This window comes from Amblyomma mixtum, chromosome 3, assembly GCF_055824585.1.
Source record: "Amblyomma mixtum isolate Tamu chromosome 3, ASM5582458v1, whole genome shotgun sequence".
NCBI classification, from domain to species: domain Eukaryota; kingdom Metazoa; phylum Arthropoda; class Arachnida; order Ixodida; family Ixodidae; genus Amblyomma; species Amblyomma mixtum.
The window spans coordinates 403410597-403428793 of NC_143014.1; the positions used below are offsets into that span (position 1 = coordinate 403410597).

The 18197-nt window shown below is 45.9% G+C and overlaps 1 protein-coding gene across 4 annotated transcripts in view; it reads right to left on the reverse strand.

Annotated features, from left to right (window-relative positions):
* The window catches only part of LOC149357424 (uncharacterized), a 61238-nt gene extending 43133 nt beyond the window's left edge, over positions 1-18105 (reverse strand). For 3 of the 4 annotated variants that reach the window (XM_089584649.1, XM_089584646.1, XM_089584647.1), the window contains exons 1-5: positions 18077-18105; positions 15887-15949; positions 14318-14366; positions 13696-13803; positions 5093-5200 (exon numbers count right to left, since the gene is read on the reverse strand). In XM_089584649.1, the coding sequence (XP_089440775.1) occupies positions 5093-5200; positions 13696-13789 (202 nt within the window). In that variant the 5' untranslated portion in view covers positions 13790-13803; positions 14318-14366; positions 15887-15949; positions 18077-18105. Of the gene's footprint in view, positions 1-5092; positions 5201-8423; positions 8546-13695; positions 13804-14317; positions 14367-15886; positions 15950-18076 lie in introns of those variants that run through there. The other variant, XM_089584650.1, reaches the window with a different exon arrangement.
* Positions 18106-18197: the final 92 nt, after the last annotated feature.

Genomic DNA, 18197 nt, shown 5'->3' on the forward strand with positions numbered 1-18197 from the left:
TAATTGTACTGGAGTGTATTATTTCCGCGTTTTCCAGTGACTAAAAAAGCATTAATTTTTTTTTATTAATTCAGCTCAACCTAAGCGAAGAAAAGTCCCCACGAGACGCCCTGCAAAATGTGGATCTGCTAGCGAGGAAGGCACCTGCTCGTCCTCAACTGTTCCTGCAGAAGCTGACCATTACGATCCCGCAGAGCTCAGTGAAGATAGCACCTCTTCTTTCGAAGACAATGCAGTTGGACATGAGAGCAATGAAAGTACTGTTTCGCTTTCTGCATGTGAGCTACGAAAGGCCCTGCAGGACATGAAAAAGAAAAATTCTGAATTGCATGAAAGCTTGTCATCAGCGAAAAAAAAGTTGAAGACCACTACCAGAAAAATAAAGCGGCTGGAAAAAGATCTCTCTACACTGACCAAAAATTTGAGCTTCTTAAATGAGGACCAGAAGGCTGCCTTGCAGAGAAAAAGCCGGAAGGGTAGTGCATGGAGTGCAGAAACCGTAAAGAAAGCGCTGCACATAAAATTTGCTTGTGGCTCTGCAGGTTACGATTTACTCTTAGAACAAGGTAACCCTCTTCCCTCACGAAGAACTCTTTGCAGACGTCTACAGCACCTGTCATTCAAGCCCGGAGTCTTGACTGAGATAATAAATATGATGAAAGTGAAAGTGGCCGCAATGTCAAACATTGAAAAAGACTGCGTCATATTTCTGGATGAGATGGAGATTCGGAAGGGTGTCGAGCTAGACCGAAGTGGTGACGGCTTCCTTGGCAAGGTGACGCTCCCTGAAACCGATCGAGCAGCAAACCATGTACTCGTCTTCATGGTTGGTGGCCTAAACACGCGCTGGAAGCAGGTAATTGCTTACCACTACACGGGTGCTTTTGTGAATGGAGACAAGCTGAGAGACTTTGTCTTCCATTTAATTAACCTTTGCACAGAAATTTCTTTGCGTGTGCTGTGCGTGACATGTGACATGGGGAGTTCAAATCGTGCTATGTGGCGAAGCTTGAACCTGTCAAGCTCCCGCTATTCTGTCACTACGTGCACTGTTCCCCATCCATGTGACAATTCTATGTCATTGTTTTTTATGCCGGATCCTTCTCATGTACTAAAAAATATCAGAGGGCATCTCGTGCGAAAAGATCCGATTAAACTCAGTGAAGAGATAGTCGCCAAGTACAATTTACCAAGCAGTGATGTGTCGATTGAGTGCGTAGAAGAACTGCTTAAGATGGACACAGAACAACTGAAGGTGGCACCTAACCTAAGTACGCTGCACATTTCGAACGGCCACTTCACAAAGATGAAAGTGGGGATAGCTGTCCAGCTATTCCGGGAAGCACCTGCAGCTATCAGATACTTTGTGGAGCGGAAGAGGCTGCCGCCCGAGGCTGGAACAACAGCTTGGTTTTGTGAAGTAATTTTCAAGTGGTACACAGTCATGACTGCACGGCACCCTGTTGTTGCTCTGAGCTTATCAAATGAAAGTAAATATGAAGAGGCTATTTCAACGCTGAAACTCGCCGTCGAAGTCATCGAGAGCTTAGGCATTGGCATCAAAAAGGTGTGGAAACCATGCCAGGCAGGTGTGCTAATGTCCACTGCTGCAGTGCTTGAACTTCAAGATTTTCTGCTAAAAAAATGTGGCTACGCATTCCTCTTGACAGGACGGTTGGCCCAAGATTGTCTGGAGAACTTGTTTTCGGTGATCCGGATGATTTCGCCCGTGCCCAGTGCATATGATGTCAAAAATGCCCTCAGAATTGTATCAGTCAGCCAGTTCCTGAAGGTACCTAAGAACTCTGGTTATGAAGCTGACGACAGCAACTACTTGGTAGATTTCTTTTCTGCAGAGATTCAAGAAGTGCAGAAAGAATTCCAAGAACTCTTGTACAATGATGACTGCACAGAAGTTGAGCCATTGTCTCCTGTAGAAAGTGACATCGTTGCTCACTTGGCAGGGTATTTGGTGAAGCCTTTCGTCTCTACAAACAAACCATGCTCTACCTGTACTAAGGCCCTCACTGCTGATGAAGCTTCCGATGAGCATGCTCTTGTGCAGCTCAAGGAGTACAATCAAGGTTCTAGAAACCTGGTGTATGTGAGCCGTGCTGTACTGCACTTTGTTTCTTCCTGTGAATGTGCCTTTAAAAAAATTTCAGAAGAAAATGATATTTGTCGTTTGAGTCACCCAATCAAGACGTTGACGAGTCTTATTGAGCGATCAGTTTCTCTGCCACCGAGCGAGTGCACCGACCACCCAAGCGTTATGAGAAAACTGATGTGCCGTTTTGTTGTCATGCGACTGCGTATCTACCTCCGCTGGTTAAGCGAGCCTGACGATTCAGACGACGGTTATGGCAGCAAGACTGTGGCTGGCGTCAATTTGCCCTAGAGTACATTGCTTTAAATGTTATACCTCATTGTGCTTTTTTACCACTCTGTCTCGTTCTGCTAATTCGTGGTTTGCATCTGTTTTTTTTTTCATACTTTGTTTTCATGCTTGCGGCGAAGGTTACACTACACTGTGCACAACGGCGTTTTTTCCCCTAAGTCCTGCTGATTTATTTCGTCGTTTCAACCTTTTTTCATGCTTTGCTTTTATGTTTTTATTTAAGGTTACACCCCACGGTACATGCCCCACTTTTTTGTCGCAATATCTTGCTTACTTATATTGTAGGTCGTGTTTTTTTCATGACCTACAGTTGGCATTAAATGAATAATTTGCCCTGTCTTTTGTTTTGTTCTCTGTACCCTCTGTAACAGGGTAGGCTGACAAGCTGTGTTACATATTTGTCTTCATCAGTAATGAAGTTCAACTTTTAGGTAGGAGTTATTTTTCGAGCAGCCTAACCCATGAGCACACAATTTTGTACACAGAATAGGAAATACGCGGATAGCCAACGTTAAAAACCGCGTTTTTTTAAACAAAACCCTCTATGGTCGATTTTTTTTCGAAAAGCGTGATTTTTCAATGCCGATTAATTCGATTTCGAATTTAAAATTTTCAGTATTACTGCAGTTTTTTAATGACTAAAATCCACCCTATTTGAGCAGGTTTACATGCATGTTTTATTAATGAATACCGATTGGCTTGAATCAAATAAATATGACAAAATATGTGTAGAATTGTGTTTCACAAACTGAGGAATCGCAGGAGAGCAACCGGTGCGCATGTCCATGGCGCAAGCGAAGTGTGCATGCGAGCGCACGCAAGGACATTCGGAGGTTCCCCTCATAAAAATGAAACGAGTGAGAAACTTCCAGTAATCCTTTATGCTGTCGCCAACGATGGGCGATTCGTTTTCTTTGGCCTCGAAAAAGAAAACACAGGAGCAGTGGCAACGTAGGTATACGGCGGCATCATTTGTATATACCAGCGCCCGCCCCATAAGCAGATGTAATTGCGCCCTTGTGAGCAATAAACGGGCGAGCAACTCGCAGTTACCCTTTGAAAGATTAGAAAGCAGACAGACAGCAGTTTTTGCGAGCAAAAGAAACGGAAACAGCCCGCGCGACGATAGCGAAACCAGCCGCAGCGCTCGGGCGGCTGACGACACGCGGGCGTTTACAGAACGCGGGAATAAAAATCCAAAATATCGTGGAAAAAAAAGAGGCAGCAATTTCTTCTACCCGCATGGAGCAGCAGCACCTGCCTGCCAACAGATCTTTAAAATATTAGCGCGTTTTTCAATCCAGCAGACGGAACAGTAAATGTTCAAGCTCGAGCACCTGGGGCTGTAAAATTAAGTCATGCAATTACGTCTTCGACCCTCGGATGTTAAAATGGCTGTTATGAGTGAAAAGATACGCAGTGCGATGTTGATGAAAAAGACTGTGCTAGTCAAAAGCACTCTCACGCCCGCCGAGAGCAAGAGCGGCGCCGTTACCCACGCTAGCGCAGCTGATCCCGTGTGATTCAATATGGCGGCGCCCGCGATGTTGTCTCCACCCTGAACGGCGGCGCTGGCATCGAGGCACCCTAGGGCAAACAAACACGCATTGCCCTCTCGTGGCGGCGCACGGTACCAGAGTGTAGTTTTAATACATTGTCACATTTTTTTTTCGCATATAATATATTTTTGTAAAATTTCAAGTAAGATTCGTAAAATCGTAAGACTGGTCGAAATTCGTACATTTTACGGGAAATTGGGAAGAGTTGGCAGGTATGCATATAACGCTCCGAAGCAACACGTGGGCAATGAAGCCGTGGTGGAGGGATCTGAATTAATATAGGTTATGTGGGGGATATTTATTGCGCTGGCAACGCACGTAACAGGATATTTTTGCACTTCACCTCCATCAAGACACAGCCGCAGCAGCCGGAATTCGATTCTGTGATCCTGGGATCAACAGCCGAATGTCACAGCAACCTAGCCACCAAAATGGGCAACCACGAGTAGTCTAGGTGTGACCACACCAGTGTCGAATAGCACTTGACTAGTATACTGATCGGAAAGCAAGACAGGCTGGCTTCAAGCCAAGCAGTACACTATATGCAAGCCAACAGGCCCCTATTAGCTTCCACGAACTGATCAAAGAAGTATGAAAGCCGCAAAGGCACACAGAACACTGCAAGCTTTCGTTTACGCTGTATATTATGTATCTTTTTCGCCTTCAGATACACAATCCACAGAGCCCAGGCAGCAACAAAAAAAATCACTTCCTGTACTGATATCAACAGCCTGCCACAATGAACCACTGCATGACTGAGACTAAACTCGCCCTATCCGCCAACTGCAGATAAGCAAGCAGATAGGAAATAAAATGAAAAAAAAACTCCCCGAAAAGGATTTGACAAATAAGATATGTCGTATGCAGTACGTGAAAACTTGACATTGGCCGCAGTCAGAAGGACCGTACGTGAGTGCGTCTCAAGTCGGCGTCTTTTGCGCCGTCATTCAACGATGCATTCAATTCAGAACTTTCAAGCCTCTGCAAGAGCGCACGCAAGCGTGTCAAGTAAGCTGAACAAAATTTTCAAAATCACCGCGACGCCACGAATCGAACGGTCCCCGACAGCGACTGCTCAGAAAGACGCAAACGGCTCAATTTTACTTCAGTGCAAAAACCTCGTGTGGACACTTACCGTCGAGCCGGCGCAAAAGAATCCCCAACTTCTCACTCGTAAGAATGGACCGAAGGATGGTCCCTACTTCTTCATTGAGGGAACCATTCCCCATGGCTGCATCCCACGCTGCCAAGACAAAAGAACACAAAAACCAAGACGGTATTAAAGACGAGAAAAAGCAGTAAGAGAATGAAAAAGCAATTAGAACACTATTCGAACACACGTGCACGTGCACGTGTGTATTCGAACACACGTGCAAATTATTACCCAGCACACTACCCAAGACAATACATCAGCTTTCCGGTGCCCGCCAACAATGGCGACACTAGGCCGCAAAAGCCATACTTTACCCCTAAAAAACAACTTTTGAACCACCGCAGTGGTTCAGTGGTTACGGCGCTCAGCTGCTGACATGAAACATGCGGGTTCGATCCCGGCCGCGACGGTCGAATTTCGATGGAGGCGAAATTCTGCAGGGCCGTGTACTGTGCGACCTAAGTGCACATTAAGGGGGGACATGGGTCTTAAAACATTTTTTTTATTTGCAAAGGTATTGGGCGTTGGCAAGGTCAGATTTATAAAAGTCTGCATGGTATTTGAACACGACTCAATGCTAGGAAGTTCTCAAATATAAATTTATCCAAATGATTTTCAACCATGCAACACACATATTGTATACGCACTTGAAATTCCGAATATTATTTCTCCACACACCAAAGTTCTCTCATTAAAAAATGTAGTGAAAATAGAGGGCCACATCCAGCTACAATCCATTACGATATCTGTCAAAAGATTACCATATTATGCACAAAAGTGGTGCTTACCTTGATTATTCATTAAAGGATGCTGTACCAGGACATTTATGCAGCCAAAAAAAACTTTTACTCACATAATTTGAGCTCTGAGCACACCTACTCAAAATTAAGTACACTATTAAATGTTTTTGCGTTACACCAGACAGAAATTTCGACTCCAAGCCACACGCTGATAACTTAAACCCACTGTCCCGGGGGTCCAGTTATGCACCTCTCCTAAAACCGAGGGTCATTTTTGATATCTATCTGTGTTGCGGCGCTATACAATTTTAGAGTCTGAGATATGGGCAAAATGCGGCCCCCACCGCTAGGCAGCATCGTACAACATTCAAACGCGCTGGGAACCTTGTGTATTAACAGCACAGAACAGCACTTTGACACATTCCTCATCTAAGTGTATACTACACAAATCCCTGGGTCATTTTTTGTAGGTGCTTTTGTTCACGTTTTACGGTTTTTTTGTACCCCTTCCCATTCAGCTACGCGCCGTGTCGCCGCCACTGCCGACAGATGGCGCAAGTAGTACATGTCTAGGAAAGCTGGGCATGGGAGGTCTAAAACCTTCCCTGATTCCGGAACAGTGTTTCAATCTTACCATAGAAAGCATGCGTAGTGCTTGCAATACCTCCAGGAGTCCAGGAATGCGAAACATTTTCATAGCAACTCTACCGCAAATTGCCGCAAATGCACCCCACTTCTAATGCATAACACAGCTTTGGCCACCATCAGAGTCGTGCCAAAACGGAGAATTTGTACCGAAAAAGTTTTCACGAAATTAAAGCAAAGCATAGGCACTGGGCATTCTACACGCAAGGTATCAAATCGCTGTCTTCGCTGTGCTCAGGCCTTTCACTAGACAGAATTTATGTTAATTTTCATCAGGGTAGATTATTTTGTTTTAAATGAGCGTTGCGGCGGACAACAAGGAAACGGACGCGGACCCTCATAGGTTCACGGGGAGTAGAAACATGATGCTAAACTTAACACAGAAGCTGCGCTCGGCTGGAGCGATTATTGGCGGAGAGCATTTGCAGCGAAACCGCAGTCGCCACGCTGCAAGCGAAGCGTGTCACCCGTCCCAGCCGCATCGCTAGTGCGCCGTCTGGAGAGACCTCACAACCGTGCATATTGCGGCCTGATGCCGAAGTGGACAGACAGAACCACGAAAACAGATTCCTGGCGGTGCTACGCTGCATCTTCGCACGCACTCCCCTGGTGTCTTTTATACGGTGCGGATGTCTGACGTTTAGCAAAGAACTGAGGCGGTAAAAACAGGCCGGCGAAAACTTCCTTACGATCAAGTAAAACCTGGCGAGGTTTAGATGCTTAAACAACACGAAACAATCGTCAACAGTACAAAGCCGAGGATGAGAAACGCAGAACGATACGCACGGAGCTGCGCAGTCCTTTCGTTTTGCGCTGCCATTTTGTCATTCTGCATTGCTTGTTGTCCTCGCATTGTTCGCATCGCTTGAAATTCCTAAAGAAACTCCTCCAGTGCTTGCTATAACCAGAAAAGCGCCAGTAATCAAGACTACTCAATCCTGTGCAAGCGTACTTTGTTACGTTCAGCAATGCCTGCGATACCAGAGAATCACAAGGCACCGCATCAACGCCATATCGTCCTCAGCGCTTAAAGGAGCTCTGAAATGGCGCCCTAATAAAGCGGCGGTATGCATGGGATGTTAAAGCACGCCGCGTTAGGAATATTGTCCAGCAAGATTTTTTTTAATGCGCTTTGTGGAAGCTCAGTTATCTGTAGCCAGAATTTGAATTTCAGCGTGTTCGCGCCTTTCCCTCTCCTTTTCTCACTTTTTTGCACGCCGCCTAGCGGTGCGGAGCTTCCTGATCCGCCGGAGCTATGCAGCTTATTGGCCGCGGCCATGGTAGCTGCCTAAGGTCTGAAAGAATGTAAGCAATAGCCACCTATCAACTTGTATACGCAGGTGTGGGTGACGGAGTAGGATGCGAGCATGAAAGCTTCACCATGAAGGGCTCGCCAAATTAAGAAGCAAGGTGTTTCAGAGCCTTTCAACTGACCCCTCCCCTACTGCCGCTGCATCTGATCGGCGGGTCTACGTGTCAGTCGCATATGTCACTTACTCATCACGTGGCCGGCTGGCCTATTTTCACTGTTTTCTCATTGTTTTACGTCATCTTTGTTCAAATTTTGTTCATCTTTGTTCAAATGAAAACTTCATTTCATTTTTCCAAAGAATAATTCAGAGGTACTCTAGATTTGCCCCGCATGGAGATATTATATCTATAAGTATCGTGTGCTGAGGTTGTCGACGCGACTTCGCACCTACTGCTAACCACAAAAGGCCATCATGCAAATTTAGCGTGTCCAGTTATAGCCTTTATTCGTAGAGTGTCGGTCTGTGAGTGGGAACTCAATACACCACTTTAGCAGCGGTCCAGGAGCACTGAATTCGTCCTCCCTTACCCTTGAGACAAGCGATTCAGTACATGCCGATGCGATGTGTCATCCCTTGACATGCACAAGAAGACTAGTTATTTTATACTTTACTTACTGCCTTTTCAGCCTTTCCTGCTCGAGGAGCTGGCTGTAATAACGCCGTCTTTCTTCCAGTCCCGACGAAGTGTCATTCTGACTTTAAGCGGCGATTTTTTGCGCCCCAAATGAAGTGCTTACCTGCAAAGTGTTGGAAATTCAAATTTTATTTGGATTAACTTATGAAGTTCCGACGTCATTCTGGCTGCCTTTTTTTTTCGCGGCAGTGAATATTTCTGAAGTGTGCTCTATACTCTCCGAAGTCCACTCTCCCTGCATTTCATAACTTTTTTCTTTCTAAAATTTAGCGAGGGGCTAGATTCTTCTCCTCCAAGTAGTCAAGCTATAACAGAGGTTAGGCACCTGAAATGAATTGTACCTCACTGTTGTCCCCACTCTGGCTCAGATGCTTTCCACATCAAATGATCCTAGTCACTTTGCGTGTTTCCGAAAATCCACCCCCTCCCACCCCGCATTCTTATCCAACCCTTATTCCTTTCACTACTCGTACTGCAACTGGCGCCTGGAGCAACCTTGCACTTCCCTCTGCTAAATAACAAGCACAGGATGTCTGCCGTATCTTAGCTACTAACATCTGCCAACGACGTGCCCAGAACCACCGCAGGTGTTAAGAATTCTCGAATAAATTACTGTGTATTGTATCCGGGAGCACCCTTTCATTCATGAGAGGGCATTTCTCATAATATTTTCATTAATTTTTCTGGCCGGCGTCACAGTCAGTTACCCCACGATTTGTGCGTACGCTTAAGATACTTGTATATCTCACGTCTAAATACCTTCCAATCCCGATGTATAATCATCGGGGCCACCATTAAAAACTGTATGAAATGATGTCTGCAAGCATGGTTAGAGTCCTCAAACCTCCGCCTTCTTTGAACGCATCTTCGTCAATGTCACTTCTTTTCACCCTTATGCTTCCTCCCACCCTTAGAGAGTGTGGAGATAGTGGTCTCAGTCTCAACGGCATACCTGCCAACCTGACCATTTGGAAATTGGTAAAACCGCCGCGGCGGCGGCGGAGGGGGGGGGGCGTGCAGCACGTTTTTTTTTTTGAAGTTTCTACGATTTAGCTTTTGGGGCAAGCTTACTCACATTTCACATCTGCAAGTGAAATCAGTGTTTTGCAGAGAGAGTAATGAGCGAAAACTCCATCGGCCCATTGGATTACAATTTATTTTTGCAATGATTTTGCTGTTGCAGACTTTGCCTGCTTGAGAAACTTCTCTGTGCAAGTTTGCTCAAAGCATGTTCCACTCTGGTGCCCTTTCACCATCAGCAGGCTTTAGAGTGTTTTCTCACAGACAGATGAGCGAAACTCCGTTCGAGTTTTGTTGACAGTGCTGAATATTTATATATTAGTACCTCAAAGGCCCACTAAGGGGCATTATATGAGGGGTGGGCATACATATCATTAAAAAAAAACAGTGACAAATGATTTGAAGTATTCCAGGCCAGGATGGATGAAAGCTTCAGCGGGGAGGTTGTTACAGTCTCTTGCGGTCTGGGCGAAGAATGATTTTAGGTGCGCAGAAGTAGATGCTCGAGGTGTATGAACGGCTTTTGTATGACTGATGCGAAGTGAAAGGCGGTATGCAGGGGTGATAACGGATTGGCTGAAATGCGAATGATAAAACTTGTGGAAAAGGCAGAGTCTGGCTATTTTTCGACGGGATTCAAGGCTGGGGAGGTTAGCTTTTGTTTTCAATGCTGTTACGCTCGTATGATATGAGTAATCAGAATATACGAATCTTATCGCGCGGCTCTGGACGCACTCAAGGGTTTTGGCTAGGTTAATTTGTTGGGGGTCCCAGATTGAGCATGAATATTCAAGTTTAGGACGGACAAGAGTTATATAGGCGGACAGTTTTACGGAAGCAGGTGCCAAACGCAAGTTACGCTCCTCGCATTCAGCATTGCTGTGGGGAATGGAGAGGATGCCCAGCATAACCACTGAAATTCTGTTGAATCTGAGCCATCCGTCGATATCTTTAACATTTCCCAATTGTGACCACTGCGCCTCGCACCTTGGCTCATTCAATATGTCTGCTGGAACCTTGTATGCCTGCAAGTTGGCAAACTCCACTTCAAGTGCGTCGACTGCCTCTTCTCTGGATTTGCCACTCCACTGGGGCAGAATAGCAGGGAATGCCAAATAAAATGACGTACGCTGCTGAATGAAGCAGTTTCTAGACTCTGCACTTGAGCAACTTCAGCCATTTTGAGGTTGACGTCTTCTAGAGGAAACTTGTGGCGAATATAATTACATGCTACTGTGAAGTAGAGACGTACGGCAGAGAAGAACTGCTCTCTCTCATTTGTGCTCAGCGTCTCAACTACAGAGTAGGTTGTGCTGCCAATGACTATGTCTTCATCATCTTTTTGGTTCTCCTGAGCTCCATAGGCAACTTCCAGCAATGAATGACATCCCTTGAGAACACCTGGGCGCACAAATCTAGTCAGGAGGTCCTCGAAAAGGTGGTTTAAGAGGGCCCTCAGTACATGAATCTGACGAGCCTGTGCCTGAAGAAGGCAGTTTGTCTTCTCAAAAAGTGGTATTACAGTTTGGAGAAAAAGACAGCATGCCCTGCTTAGCTCCGATGACAAAAAAAGAAACAGGCGCTCTTCATGGGTCACGTGGGTGGCTTCTCCAGATTCCTCGGCATGAAGTTTCAGTTTCTTTGCTTGAAGTCCAGAGTGAGCTCCTTTTCTCTTTAGAGAGAGTCCATCACCGTCGGCGTGTTTTTTTCCGAGGTCTGCAGCAGTCTTCGGAAGGTGTGCAGCAGACTTTGGTGTTGGTGCAGAGTTCTTGGGGGTTTGTGAAAAAGTCTTTTGAATCTGGTAAGGCTCTAAAAACAAGCTCTGCTTGTTGCAGTGCTTTGTTTCTGATAGAAAAAAAGCTAACAAGTGGTTTCCACTGGTCCAGCAGCCTCTTCAAACACTTCCCCAAAGACAGCCAACGTGTCGGCGAATGCTTCAACACCTTCCTGACCTCGACATCATGCATCTTTTGGAACTCTTTGGAAGTCGAACTTTCCTTTTCGAGCTTTTCTTCAGATAAAAAAAATATCAATCAAAGCCTCATCAACCTTTACAGGAAGACATGAAGCTCCTTTTTGGGCGGCCAAGTTGATGAGATGGCACGGGCAACCAACCCCAATCAAAGCTGGTTGAGCCTCTCTCAATACTGTAGAGACGCTGTTTATTTTGCAGACCATGACATTGGCATTGTCCGCAGACAGAGCCAGTAGGTTTCCAAGAGGCAAATTCCGGGACTTGATCTCGGCCAGAATCAGCTTTCCAATCTTGTGGCCGCTCGCTTCCCCTTGGATTGTCCAGAGGCAAAGAAGGCGGCTTTCAATTCGCCTAGTCTCTTTAACGAAACATGTCGCAACAATAGGGTAAAGCTGTGTATCCCTATTGTTACTGCCATCTACAGCGATCGAAAATACCTGTTCTTTTAACGCATCCAGCAAAGGAGTCTCCGCGCTGGCAGCCATTTCCCGAAAAATTGCAGTTGTCTTTGTTCATCCACAGGCGTAGCATTTGGCTTCTTCGCACTTCAGGAACATCTTCCGGAAAAGCGGTCCAGCATGATCGCTGACACTCAGCGTGATGTTGTGCTCTACTAAAAACGCCGTGAAGAGGCATTCTGCGTGAATCACACCGAGGTCTCTGTCGCTGCGTACAAAACTTGTCAGGCTTGGCTGGCTGTCCGCGGCTCGCACGTATCCCTGGTGCTTTTTCGAAGCGATGTGGACCTTGATGTCAGACTTGCCACCATGTGAAATGTTCACATCACACGCACACGTGGCGCAAAATCCAAACTTCTCACCTTTCTTCGACGGCACGAAGCACGGAAATTCCGATGTGAACGACTTCAAAAACACTTGAAAGTACTGTCGCGGCTTCGAGCCCGCCATTGTAATGCGACGCCGCTACAGAAAACACGGCAGTCGCACTGTGTCGGATGCGGTAGCTGATGGCACAAAAGGCGAGGCCAACACAAGAAGTCCAAACAGCACTGCCCGCGCGCACAAAGGCAACAGGTTGGCAAAGGCCTAGCGGAGGTGCTACTGAGTTTTGGATATGGATTCGCGGCCCCAATAGTAGACGATAGAAGTCACTACAACGTTCCAGCTGCTGATGGTGATGATGATCGCGCGAGGGCAAACAAACACGCATTGCCCTCTCGTGGCGGCGCACGGTACCAGAGTGTAGTTTTAATACATTGTCACATTTTTTTTTCGCATATAATATATTTTTGTAAAATTTCAAGTAAGATTCGTAAAATCGTAAGACTGGTCGAAATTCGTACATTTTACGGGAAATTGGGAAGAGTTGGCAGGTATGCATATAACGCTCCGAAGCAACACGTGGGCAATGAAGCCGTGGTGGAGGGATCTGAATTAATATAGGTTATGTGGGGGATATTTATTGCGCTGGCAACGCACGTAACAGGATATTTTTGCACTTCACCTCCATCAAGACACAGCCGCAGCAGCCGGAATTCGATTCTGTGATCCTGGGATCAACAGCCGAATGTCACAGCAACCTAGCCACCAAAATGGGCAACCACGAGTAGTCTAGGTGTGACCACACCAGTGTCGAATAGCACTTGACTAGTATACTGATCGGAAAGCAAGACAGGCTGGCTTCAAGCCAAGCAGTACACTATATGCAAGCCAACAGGCCCCTATTAGCTTCCACGAACTGATCAAAGAAGTATGAAAGCCGCAAAGGCACACAGAACACTGCAAGCTTTCGTTTACGCTGTATATTATGTATCTTTTTCGCCTTCAGATACACAATCCACAGAGCCCAGGCAGCAACAAAAAAAAATCACTTCCTGTACTGATATCAACAGCCTGCCACAATGAACCACTGCATGACTGAGACTAAACTCGCCCTATCCGCCAACTGCAGATAAGCAAGCAGATAGGAAATAAAATGAAAAAAAAAACTCCCCGAAAAGGATTTGACAAATAAGATATGTCGTATGCAGTACGTGAAAACTTGACATTGGCCGCAGTCAGAAGGACCGTACGTGAGTGCGTCTCAAGTCGGCGTCTTTTGCGCCGTCATTCAACGATGCATTCAATTCAGAACTTTCAAGCCTCTGCAAGAGCGCACGCAAGCGTGTCAAGTAAGCTGAACAAAATTTTCGAAATCACCGCGACGCCACGAATCGAACGGTCCCCGACAGCGACTGCTCAGAAAGACACAAACGGCTCAATTTTACTTCAGTGCAAAAACCTCGTGTGGACGCTTACCGTCGAGCCGGCGCAAAAGAATCCCCGACTTCTCACTGGTTAGAATGGACCGAAGGATGGTCCCCACTTCTTCACTGAGGGAACCATTCCCCATGGCCGCGTCCCACACTGCCAAGACATAAGAACACAAAAACCAAGACGGTATTAAAGACGAGAAAAAGCAGTAAGAGAATGAAGAAGCAATTAGAACACTATTCGAACACACGTGCACGTGTGTATTCGAACACACGTGCAAATTAGTTACCCAGCACACTACTCAAGACAATACATCAGCTTTCCGGTGCCCGCCAACAATGGTGACACTAGGCCGCAAAAGCCATACTTTACCCCTAAAAAACAACTTTTGAACCACCGCAGTGGCTCAGTGGTTACGGCACTCAGCTGCTGACATGAAACATGCGATGTCAGTGCACATTAACAGCCCCAGATATTTGAAATTTCCAGACGCCTTCACTACAGCGTCCCTCATAGCCTGCGTCGCTTTGGGACATTAAACCAGCATAAACAATCAATTATTTTTTAAAAGTTTTGGAAGTCTGCCCTGAAACTGATGGCATATGCTGATTTAATGAAATGTCGACTGCAGCATTCTTAAAAATAAAATGCTTAGATAGATACTCACCCCTGAAGTTCAGACCGAGCACGTCGACAAATCCTCAATTTCAGGGGAGCTGAAAAGGAAGAAACCCAGACGTGCAAGTTTGAACGCAGCTTTTAATCTATCTTGTATCTGACGAGTTTAATAAAAAGCTTAAAGTGCTTAGAATGTAAAAAAATCTCCTAGTTAATAAAGAATGAAACCATAAAAAGCCATTAAGCCAGTGAAGAGGACCATTTTTGAAATTGTGAAGTTGTAACATACTTGACGATATACAGTAGAACCCCGCTGTTACGTTCCTCACTGCTGCGTTTTCCCGGCTGTTACGTCGTTTTCTTCGGGTCCCGGCATAGCTTCCATAGGATCCAATGTATTGGGAACCCCGCTGTTACGTCGTAGCCGAGGAAACGATCCCGCATGATACGTCGCAACCGGGCTGCCCGAACCCGCCCGGACAATGCGCGCCAACCGCCATTTTGATTTTTGACGAGTCTTGGCCAGGCTTGGCTACGGAACTGGCTGCAAGAAGCCGCACGCGAGTTGGAGAAGCCGCCACTAGATGGCTATCTGCCTCGCGAACGCCGAATGCCGCGATCTTTATCGTGGGAGGTGGTGACGAGGAGGCGCGCGGCTGCAGTCGCTTATCTGTTTTTCCCAGCCAGCGTCAGCTTCGGCGGACGCAGTTGTTGCGATGCGCTTCTTTTCTTTTCTTTCACTCTTTCTTTTTATCTTTTAACTCTCCTCTATCTGCAAGTGGCGGCGGTGGTGGCTCGGCTGGAGCCAGTTGGCAGGCCCGTGCAATTTCCTTTTCATCCTTCTCTCAGTCGCAACAACATCTTTATCGTGTTTGATGGCGTGATAGCGTCGGGTAAGCGGAAGGCACTTTCCCTTGAGGAAAAGCTGGACGTACTAAACGCAGTCGACAGGCAGTCAGGGCGGCCTACGCGGAGCAGCGCGGCGAGCAGCCTACGAACATTTCAGTGCTTGACGCTGTGCACAACGTCGCTTCAGCGTGGACTGCAGTGAGCGCGTGAACTGCACAGCACTGCTGCGTGCGGTGTGGCCGCACCGCAAAGTGACGCTGACAGCAATGCGGCCTTTGCTATTGAGAAACGCGTTGTTCTTTCAGGCGAGCGAAAGAAACTGCAATCCACCATTCTCGATTTTTTAAAGTCCTAGGGTCGATTTGCGGAAATAAATTGTTTCAAGTCAAAGCTGCACTGTTTTCATTAATTTTCGGTGCTTTCCTCACTGTTGCGTTTTCCCGGCTGTTACTTTTCTTTTCCCGGTCCGGTGAAAAACGTATGAACGGGGTTCTACTGTACTGAAAGGCCAGGAGAAAATAACCATGAATTAGCTTCTCTGCACGCTCAAGCGAAAAATGCGATTTCTGTGTGATCATGGCAATAAAAAGGCATTACTTATCAAGTCAGGCACAGATATCCTATAAAAGTTTAAAACAATGAATAGGCACAGCCTTTCCTGGACCTTCTTGGCTGTTTTCGTCATTAGTACTGGCAGTGAACTTAAATAAATGCAGCACAGCTTCCCATGTCTTCCTCATCACATCTAATATCACTTGTAGGCACTCACATCGGTGGGCATTGTGCCTCTTCCGGTCTCCTCTGGACGCGACGAAGGGATTGCACACGAGGCCTGCGCAAAATTTAGAACACGACCCTTAAATTTTTGGCTCAGCAGAATGTGACACACAGATGCACAAAAGTCACCCTCCTAGAACAAAACTTCTAAAAAGACTACATACAATTCTTTTGAGTCTCGACACATACCGTTTACTAGAGATCGAATTTGAGCACACACACATCGAGGGCCACTATTAACAAAGAAGACTGACATTTCGCATGAGCGATGGCCCATATATCACTTATGGCAGGAGATTTATTTAAAATCTGGCAGCTGTAAGGCATGCTAACAGGAATGCACCCTCAAGAAAAATGTCATGTAGTCTCTTCGGCTAGTGCAAGAGCTCCGTTCCGTGGCACTGCCCGCTCGTCGGCGTCTTCTACATGGCACAAATTCGTGCTGTGTCACCGATTCGAATCTAGTAAGCATTCGCTGTAGTTTTATTACAAGAGTGGTACAGCTAGCAGTGATTGCTTTGTTACAAGTGAATTTCACACCATCCATATCACAAATATATAGCGTGCTTTTTTTGTGAAAAACCAGCAAACGCAGTAAATGACATTTCCCAAAAAGGAAGCACGAAGTGACACAAGCTGCCATGCTCTGACAGATTTTGCCACCATAATAGCATCAGTATTTTTTCTCAGTTTCTAGACTAACACTCACCATCAAGATGGCCATTCATCCCCTATCTCTCAGGTGTTTAATAAATACTGGTAGTTTAATGTTACAAATTTCAAGCCCTTTTCCAATGCAAAAGAGCAACAGTGAACTTTTGACAGATGGAGCACGTTGTCTAGCATATAGCCGTTTGGCTCTCCCAGCTTGCCTGTGAGTGTTCACAGCCATATGCAGGCTGTTTCTGCTCCCACTGGTGCATTTCAGCAAGGTAAGAGCTAGGTATGCACAATATTAAATTAAATAAATTAATTAAATATTAGGCCAGAGGACAGCTCACTGCATTGAGAATTTCATCGAAGCTGCATAGTGCATGAAATTTCCACGAGCGAGTATGCATGCAATCAGCTAGCTATACTACTTGTTCAAACGGTGCCGGATGCGTAAGCCCAGTGCTAGACGACAGTAAAATTTGTTCCATACTTTGCAGTCTACAAGTCGCACCCTCCTGCATATGACAGTTTTTCTGAAAAAAAAGTGGCATGCAAGCCAAGCTGGTGTACAAGACATCTTTTCAATCAGTATGCACTGTAATGACAAGGTGAGGATGCTTTTTCCAGAAAGTGCAAGAAATTTTGAGGAACCTTTAACCTTTTAAGGATATGATGCGATAGTGTTAATGGGTGCCGTCAGACTCTACTTGATCTCATTAGCATATCATCCAATCACGTGCTATGCTAATACTACCAGATCACATGAAACACTTTAGCACGCGACACAAGCATAGAGTCTTTCGCGTACTCGTTCCTCAGCGACATGCACTTTGCTTCTCACTTAATCATTGCTCCCCTTAATGAGTGCTTCTCTTATCTCACACATACTCAATACACGCAGTTGTAAGCTACCACAATATGTGGAAGACTGCACGAAACACATATAAAACCCTGCTTTAACCAAGCTGTAAAAACATGTCTGCATGCCTAGGGGTGCAGTGTCTGACTCGCAATCCAAGGGTCAAGGGTTCGATTCCCCACTAATTAGTACTCCAATTCTCTTTTCAGTACAGGTCATTTACTTTATACACTCACATTATGTTATGACATTTCAGTCATGGTACCACCTTCCAATCACCAGTTTTCTTATATATAATAACTTTTCAAATCAGCCGCCTGTTGGCTGACCTGCAATCACACGGGCAGTCTAAATGCGGTTATGCTTAATCGCAGATACCAAACTTACCTGCAAAACGAACTACAAAAAGTTAATTTTTTCCACATGCCATTTCTCACTGGAACTGTGATTTAACTGTTCTTTCAGACCATGGTTTGACCAAATGCACTACTTGAGCCACCTTTGTGAATCGGGACTACGTTGGCCAGTTTCCACTCATCAGGAAACACACTGGTCTTTAGTGATTTATTAAACAAAATAACCAAATAGCGGGCAGTCATATCGAAGCATGCCCGCAGGACATAGGAAGAAATACATTAATAATAATTCATTAGCAGTAACAGCCCCTACCAGGACAGTGTAGATGGCGTTGATGATGATGCTGCGAATGGACTAGGCCGTGTATTTGACAGAGAGCTTGGGCCTCGCACAGTCTGCCGGCGGCAGCAGCAGCGGGTGGGTGGAGGCACCG